At 44.8% G+C, this 9501-nt stretch overlaps 1 protein-coding gene across 1 annotated transcript in view; it reads left to right on the top strand.

The window, feature by feature from the left end:
- LOC121696067 (ubiquitin-conjugating enzyme E2 E2-like) overlaps nt 1-7875 on the top strand; it is a 49418-nt gene extending 41543 nt beyond the window's left edge. The window contains exons 5-6 of the mRNA XM_042077385.1: nt 3998-4145; nt 6808-7875. Coding sequence (XP_041933319.1) covers nt 3998-4145; nt 6808-6905 — 246 coding nt within the window. The 3' untranslated portion in view covers nt 6906-7875. The remainder of the gene's footprint in view (nt 1-3997; nt 4146-6807) is intronic.
- Nucleotides 7876-9501: the final 1626 nt, after the last annotated feature.

Raw genomic sequence — 9501 nt, 5'->3', positions numbered from 1 at the left:
GTGATGTGGGAAAGTGGAACATCTAGAGGATCAGCTGCAGCTAATATACAGAACGATTTTTAGTCCTCTTGTGTGGGACTGAAATATGATGGTTTTGTTTCCCATGAAATCCTCCAGCTCAGCTTTCGTGTGGATTGCAGAAGGCATCTCCCCTTTCAATTCTCTCATTGAGATTTCACACTAGACTGAATACAGTTCATGCACAGGAAATCCACATCGAGATTAGATGCAACCACAAACTTCTAAAACGTCTGAAACCCAAACACTGTACAAAAACACGCATTTTGCACATGACGCTTGACGTGTCGGATCTCCAGTGGAGCGGTGGTGTGTCATGCGATGTTATGCGATGTTCTATAAAAGGCATATAGTATCTGCGAGGTCTTTTGATGTTGCGTGTCGGTGTTTGTACAAAGCTCCTTTCATATGAAGAGAACAAAATCAGCTGCTGCTGCGGGTGTTGTGTCTGATGCTGCGCTGGAAAAATGAGAAGCAGGAAGCAAGAGGTGCACTTCCTCAGGTCACACACTCCACAGGTGCACACACAACACACACACCCCCACCCCCCCACCCCACCCCACACACACACACACACACACAGAGAGAGTCTGTTTTTCATGACTGTTCCTGGCAGCATGAAAGCTTTACTTGCTTTCTTTCTCCCTTCCACTTTCACTTGTTCTGTCACAGTGTATCACTTTTCTACCTCCTAACCTCCTTTTCTATCTGATCTCCTAACTACCCAGCTCCTCTCAGACCCAATCCAACAACCCCGCTACTAAAGCAAACACTGGAGCATGAGGGCTTGGAGGATCTTGTCTGTGTCAACTCACCCGCGGTACTTTGGATGAATCAGATGCAGATTCCTGCAGACTCTTCCGTTGTCTTATGGGTCTATGGGCTTCTACACAATACACTCAGAGCTTCCTTTAGCAAAGAGGAGAGAGGGATGGGAGGAGAGAAGAGAAGAGGTGTAGAAGAGAAGAGAAGAGAAGAGAAGAGAAGAGAAGAGAAGAAGTGTAGAACAAAAGAGAGTGGCTTCAGCATAGCTAGGAGTGGCCATTTATGTAAAGATTGTTATTACACTGTGGCCAAAGCCAATTACCAACAGCATAGCAGCACTTGCAAGAAAAAAAGATTAAAGGGAAGGGAAAATTATGGGATGGGGGGGTACTAGGGAGAGATGCTTGGTTGCCATGTTGGGTTGCATGCTGTGCTGATAAGGGGGTGTGCCAACTCTGTGCCAGGCTGTAGGGGTGGCACACCTGAACTGCTGACGTGAAGCTGGCAGTGGTCCCATTCACTAATGTCAATGCTCTCTCTTTCTCACTCACTCACTCGCATACACACACACACACACACACAGACACACACACACACACAGACACACACACACACAGAGACACACACACACACACACACACATACACACACACATAGACATACACACACACACACAAACACACACAGACACACACACACATAGACAGACACACACACACACACACACACACACACACAGAAAGAGAGAGAGAGAGAGAGAGTGATGGAAAAAAATGTTTCCTGCTGAAAAAGGCCCACAGAGACATAATGGCTACTTAAACATGTCATTGTCCTACATCTGTATGACCTAATGCCTACTTCACAAATGCAATCTTTATCAACGTCAGATAACTCTAACCAAGATAACCCTAACAATACCGCTAATGATGCTAGATAACCCTGACCGTAAAGACACGTTCAGACAGGAAGAGACCAACTACGATGCAGCAGTGAGGGTCCATGGAATGTTACGGAAATCCAGCAATTTATACGATTACAGGCGAAAACATTGTTGGCGTGGAACAGCGCACGAGAAAGTGAAACTAATCTCAACTTTTGAGGCGACAAGCAATGCGTTCGGAATGAAAAGCGTAAGTCGGAATGTGGCTTCAGAAAGAGAGAGAGAGAAAGAAAGAGAGTTAGATTCACAAAAAAAAAACCCAAAGCTGGGAAGACTCTACACTTCGGTCTTGGGCCCAGTCAGAGCACAATGAAGCTTTTGGGAAGCGCAGCCCAAGGCTGTTTCCAGAGCGGGGGCTGATGATTAGCGTTAGTCTGTGTCCCAGTGGTGGAATGTTGGGGCTTGGAGACTATGGGCCAGCATGGTGGGGGAGGAGTGGGTCCCTTCCCTCTCCTTTCTCCTCCTCTTCCTCATCATGTGGAAGTCATTCAGAGATCCAGACCTTCACCAGCACTCCTCCACCAATGCTTCGGCTTCAGCCGCTGCGCTGTGCACATTCAGCTGAGGTCAATGGTCGTTCCCTAATGATGTCGTTATGTCTCCAGGCAGAGGATTTTACGCTTGTATGATTGCGCTCTCTCTCTCTCTCTCTCTCTCTCTCTCTCTCTCTCTCTCGCTATCCCTTTTTCTCTCCCAGTATCTTTCCAGTATCTGTCTGTATGTCTTTCTCTGTCTCTCTCTCTGTTCTTTTCCCCCTTCAGCCTGCACAAAATTGGAGGTTCTATGTTCCAGCAGTGTAGCCAAAGGGTAGAATTGATGGCACAGGCTCATTTGCTGTATATTTGCATCTGAGCAGTTTGTCAACTTGTGAAAAGTAATGTTCCAAAATAGAACCTGGGGGGCTGCCAATGTTTTTGCCAGAATGCCTACGTTGTGGAGACGTAGAATATATTGTTATGCTGTCAGTAGGTAACATTAGCCTATTGCCATCTCTCTCTCCCTCGCTCACTATCGCACACTCTCTCTATCTACCTTTCTCTTTCTCTCCTTTTCTCTCTCCCTTTCTTTTTAAGTTTTAGCATTTACATTTTACATTTAAAGCTAAAGAACTCCACTCGTCGATTCTCTCTCCTAGAGGCACAGACACACACACACACACACACACACACACATATATATATATATATATATATATATAGACTCATATACACACACACACACACACACACACACACACATACATATATATATATATAGACTCATGCACACACACACACACACACACAGACACAGACAAATGGACACAAACAGAGAATGGCTTGCCTGGGTTCACAAAGGCATTCCTATAAATGTTCTGGCAGCCCCCGTGAGCGGGAGGGTGTGTGTGTAAGGCCAGGAAGAGGGAGAAAAGTGAGAGAAAGGGAGTGCATTACTGAAGGTGGTTATCCCTTCGCCAGCAGAGCAGTTATCTGTCCATCACTCGGTGAGCTGAAGAGGAAGTTAGGGATTTATTCAGCGGAGTTGTTTACTGTTTGTGTTGGCATGGAGCAGGGGGGAAGCTCTTCTAAACATGATGACAACTAAGAGCTCCTTTCTTTCTTTTCTTCTTTTCTATCTTTCCAGTTTGCCTTTTGTTCTCCTCCAACGAAGAGACTAATAAGAGGAAATGCATTTACCCCTTAACGAAATGCTGACTGTCAAGGACTAATATTTGCATAATAAATATTGATCTTTTTTTTCTCCCCGGAGGAAAAACTTGTACTGCGGCAGCGTTATGCAATGTTATGATAGGAATGGTATGCCCGCTATGTTAAACTAACAGATCGAACAAAGGAGGTGGCATTCCTGAAACAGCTTAATCACTTTAGTGTGTGTGTGGGGGTGTGTGGGTGTGTAGGTGGGGTTGGCAGTTTATTTGCTACTCTGTGTGTGCCAGTGTTTGTGTGCATGCACTTGTTTTTGTGTGTATATGCATTTGTGTGTGTGTGTGTGTGTGTGTGTGTGTGTGTGTGTGTGTGTGTGTGTGTGTGTGTGTGTGTGTGTTTAATCATTATGCCCAACACCTGTGCCAAGTCACTTTGCATTTTCTGTACATGTCTCCATCTGCTTCCTCACTCAATGGGGTAGTGCATTAATACCCCAAATCTCCATGAGAACAACTGGATCCGTTTGACAGCTTTTGGGATGCATATTTCTTAATCTCTCTCTCTCTCTCTCTCTCTCTCTCTCTCTCTCTCTCTCTCTCTCTCTCTCTCTCCGGATGTGATTTCCCAGGTGACGTTCCGCACAAGAATCTACCACTGCAACATCAACAGCCAAGGTGTGATCTGCTTGGACATCCTGAAGGACAACTGGAGTCCCGCCCTCACCATCTCCAAGGTGCTGCTGTCCATCTGCTCCCTACTCACAGACTGCAACCCCGGTAAGCAACGCACACACACACACACACACACACACACACACACACACACACAACAAAGAAATACAGATACACACATACACACATGCACACACACACACCTCCCCACACATATACGCAAACAAATGTAAACATAGTCGCACATTCAAACTTGACACCGCTGTCAAATGTAAAACGGCTGTGAGAATTGGTAATCCAGCCCAATCCAGCCGAATGACATATAAACAGCATTCAAACTGAGCAGTCGTGGTGGAGCACCTGACAACTGGACCAGTGAACTTTAAGTTGAAATGTAATCCTTAAGCTACTACCCTAGACCACAGTGGTGTCTGCAGAAATGCACACTGTACAGCCAATGCTGAAAAATAAAATCACCCATATTCTGACCTGTTTATGCCACTTACGGGCTTCACAGCAACATACCCCACCCCCTGTAGGCAATAAAGAATTTGTATTGCGTGCACAACTTGTAGCGTTCCCTATAAACGAAGGCAAGTCCCAAACGGAGCATGGTAATCAATATAGCACCTGGGCAGTGCAGCTAAAATAACCCCATTAATGACCACTAATATTTCAGGGACATCCCCAGCTCATTACAGTGGAGATGTCAATTGAATGTGGCCTCTCTAATGTGTGTGTGTGTGTGTGTGTGTGTGTAGGAGTGGGAGAGAAACGAGCACTGGCCCCCTGGTTTGCATGTTTCATGCTCTATGCCTCAGTGGGATGTTTGACTTGGACTAATTCCAGTTAGATTAATTCCATAAATGGCACAGCTGGCTTTTTTGACACCCTATTGATGGCCCACACGCTGTGTGACTGGTGGTGGTTAATGCATAGTGATCGTGTTATAAAGCTTTTAGTGTGGGAGGGAGGGAGAGAGGGAGAGAGAGAAAGGACAGAGAAAGAGAAAGAGAGAGGACAGAGAAAGAGAGAGAGAGAAAGAAAAGGAAGAAGGATGGCAGAGCACAGTAAAGATGGAGAGACTGAAAATTAGAGGAAAAGATGAGAAAGAGAGAGGAAGAGAGAGAAAGAAAGACAGAACATTTGATGAAAAGGAAAGAGGATGGCAAGGAAGAGAGGAAAAGAACAGATGAGGCTGTTGGACTCCCCTTCCTCCCCCCTCAGAGATCCAACGCTTAAAGGATGTCAAGCAGATTTAGTGAAGATGCACCAGCTTTGCATATTGTGGTTAATAAAAAGTTGACGCCTCTTTCAACCTGCAGCTTGATGAAAGATTGCTGTGTGTGTGTGTGTGTGTGTGTGTGTTTCCTTTTATCTCTATTTTAAGGTGGGAGGGTATAAGCTTTGTGGTTGAGGGTTTTGTTTTGGGGTGTTGTAATGATGTAACTCTGTAAAAGAGTATGACAATGGCTTAATAGGTTTAATAAAGAAGTGTTAAACCTTAAACCTCTCCTTCCCTCCCTGTGGGTCTCTCTCTCTCCTTCCCTGTGGGTCTCTGTGTGTGAGTGTGTGTGTGTGTTTGTGTGTGTGTGTGATGATATATGTGTGGCATTTTATGAATTATTTGTGGAGGTGTGCTGAATGTGTGTTGGGCAGTGTGGGGTGTGGTGGGGGCCATTTCAGGACGAGGTGCTGCAACAGCAGCAGCAGCACTTGACCTGATGTCTGACCTGTTATCAAGTGAATGCATCAAGTGAAGGCATCAAGTGAAGGCATCATTCTCTGTGCTATCTGTGCTCTTATCACTCCATGCCCTACTGTGTGTGTGTGTGTGTGTGTGTGTGTGTGTGTGTGTGTCTGGCTTATCTAGTAGTAGAATTCTGCCTCACTCATACCGCTATACAGAATGCCACTCAGGTCTCCACCCAATGCACACACACACACACACACACACACACACAAACACAGAGACAAACACACACACACAGAGACACTGTCTTTTCTCTCATACACACACACACACACACACACACACACGTGCCCCCTCTGCCCCTCCCCCCTAACCAACCAACCCCCCCTCACCCCCAACTGTCTCACACACACACACACACACACACACACACACACACACACACACACACACACACACACACACACACACACACACACACACCTACACACACCTACCTTACCTTCCCATTTCCCCTGAAGGCATCGTCCATCCACGCAGGAGGGATCAATGACTTGCTGCTCATTAACAGAGGAGAAGAATGCCGTGACAGTAATGAAGCCCTCTGGCTATTGTCACAAGTATTGTCAGAAGCAGCCAGCAGCCTTTTTTACATCTCTCTGCCACCTCTAAAACAAAAGGCCTTTACACACACATGCTCTCCCCCCACACACACACATACCCTCATAGCCCCTCACCACACCCAGCCTGAGTGCTCTTGAGGCTGGTACACCTTGATACTGTCACCGTCGCCATGGTGAGGGCCTCTTGGCTTGACTCAAAGAGAACAGACACAATGTCTCTTATGTGTGTGTGTGTGTGTTCCATGAGTGTCGAGATTGTGAGACAGACGGTTGAAAGAGATTGTTCTTTTACAGTCTCGTTGACTGCTGGAGATCAAGAGGCTTTTCTCTCTCTTGCAGCATCTTTAAACAGCAAAGGGATAAAAAAAGATGTTTCTGATGGGAGAATTAACTAAATGAAAATATATCTCCCTCTCCTTCTCTCTCTCTCTCTTTTTTCTCTGTTCCACAGCGGACCCACTGGTTGGGAGCATCGCCACACAGTACCTAACCAACAGAGCCGAACACGACAGGATAGCTAAACAGTGGACCAAGCGCTACGCCACATAGACTGCCCGCCACCATCACCAACCACCACCACCCCCACCCAACCCCCAAACACACACCTCAGCACCCCAGGACCTGTCAAAGCACACCCACCCAGTCCACCCCACCCATTATCCCCAATGCACCCTCCCGACTCCTGATGTTCTCCCCTCTGTGGAAAAAAAAAGAAAAGAAAGAAAAAAATAATGATCTTTTTGTTCCTTGTTGACTTGAAAGCTTTTTTTATACAGTGTGATGTATACAAAGAGTAGATTGGGATTGTATTTTCCAATACACTGAATGTTGGTAAGGTCATAAAAAGCTTTATTATTATTATTGTTGTTATTGTTATTACAATTATAATTATTATTATGATTATCATTATTACACGTGTAATATTATCATCTGGGAGTGTGTATGTGTGTGTGTGTGTATGTGTGTTTTGTTTCCTTCTATCCTGTTTCTACTATTACGCAAACCAATGGAAATACACACCTCTGATCCACCCGCAATGCCCCCCCCCCCCCCCCCCCATAATAACCAGCGACTCGAATCTAAACCCCCCTCCCCCCACCTGCGCTGAGATGAAGAGTCACAATGAAGACCAGCAAATCACACAACGGCCGACAGTGGTCCACTTCCCTAAGGAACGGACACTTTTTTTTGTAGGATGTGTGTTTCATTTGTTTGTATGTTTTATTTGTTTGTTTATTTTTTTCCTGTGTAACCCTTTCTAACCCTTTCTGTAACCCCCCCCCCCCCCCCCTTTCTGAGAAGATGTTTACGTGGATTACTGAGGTGTTGGCCTGTAAGAAGTCCTTGCGAGGACGCCGCTTTACGGTCACAGTACGGTATGTGTTGGTGGTCTTGCTGCTTTCCCACACTGACCGCGCGGTGTAAAGAGTTCGTTTTATTTTACACTTGCATTGTGAGAAAAAACTCAACCAATACTCTAATAAGTAAATTAATAAAAGGAAGCACTCTGGCTGAAGTGGCCCTGCGGCATGCTGGTTATGTTGTGTGTGTGTGTGTGTGTGTGTGTGTGTGTGTGTGTGTGTGTGTTGTAATCTCTAGGGGAAGTCTGTTTCCCTTTTACTCTCCGGTTCTCTTGGAGTTTTTTCCTTTTGATCACACGGATCTTGTCAGTCCCAGTCGACGAGAGCACGATCACGACTTCGACTTCCCCAGAGGATGTGAATGTTCTAAACACATGAGTAACCAAACTAATGGTGTGGTGAAAGGTGCCTTGTGTGTGTGTGTGTGTGTGTGTGTGTACATTTGTGTGTGTGTGTGTGTGCATTGGTGGCTTGCTTGGTTTTGTGTGTGAGTGAGGAGGGCAGCTTCTAAAACAATGCCTCCATTGTAGCTGCCTCTGAGACTCTGTCAGTGAGCAGCTAGTGGCCAGACAGGAACAACACACTTCATCTCAAGTTTCTCTTGGACAAAATAAACTGGACAAAATAAACGCTAATTAGGGACTGTGTGCGCCGAATTGGTAATCAAAGATAATGAGGACTATGAGAAGATGCTCTGGAAGCACCAGATGTCAGGCGCAGTGAAAATGCATTAATTTAACAAAATGATTCAAAAAGACTGTAGATTACCACCATGTACAACCACCCATTCTAATTAACTAAGCAATAAAATCCCTACTACGTTCAAGTCAATGATGTGAAGCCATCTTAATAACTTAAGAGGGAGGATTAATGGTTATATATTAATTTTTAAGCCTTGTTATGAAATGCATCTAATTTTTCTGCTTCATTTCAAAATAATCTGTTTTCCACGCAGTCTTGCTACCTTTTTTTGTGATCAATTTTTTATTGTATTTTGCTTCATACAACAAACACACAAACAAACTGAAATACATCTAAGACAACAAATAAGACAACACACATCAAATAAAACAACATACAGCATTCAACCACATTCACTCCCCCCATCCCCAGGTCTTGCTCCTCCCGCCCCCGCCCAAAAAGAAAGAGATTCGGTTATCTGATACAGCTCAACAAAGTTGACAAAATTAGTCAAATTAAGATAAAAGATGAAAAAGGAAGAGTAAGCAGAAAGGGGACATAAGACCATGACTACTATCCCAACATAATGTCAATAAAGGATGACCATAAATGAATGTTTTTAACCTGAGCACCATGCATAATGGCCACTGATTTCTCCAGCCTAGCCAGATCTATAACTGTATTTACCCAGTGTTGATAAGACAGATCATGAGGTGCTTTCCATCTCTGAGCTATAAGCTTTTTGGCAGCAGTTAGGCCTACCAGGAACCTGCGTTGGTGCATCAAAGACAGGTCTAGACCAGTAAAATCACTAAGCAATAAGATAGTTGGGGAACAAGGGATGGTATGCTCAAGTACTATGGACATCTTATTGGAGACCATACTCCAAAAATCTCTCACACCAGGGCAGTCCCAGACCATATGAACAAAAGTTCCTGTTGTACCTGAAGAACATAGCTGGCAGTTGGGAGATTGAGGTTTAATTTCATTAAAAATAATTTACGGGGAGTGCAGGAGAGTCTGTGTATGAAATTATAATGAATCATCTGAGTCAGTCTTGCTACCTAAGTGATTGTTTGTAAGAAAGAAATTAGGATGACAGG

The sequence above is a fragment of the Alosa sapidissima genome, chromosome 21, assembly GCF_018492685.1.
Source record: "Alosa sapidissima isolate fAloSap1 chromosome 21, fAloSap1.pri, whole genome shotgun sequence".
NCBI lineage: Eukaryota > Metazoa > Chordata > Actinopteri > Clupeiformes > Clupeidae > Alosa > Alosa sapidissima.
The sequence above is the reverse complement of the archived record's forward strand: the minus strand, read 5'-3'. Positions and strand labels throughout refer to the sequence as shown.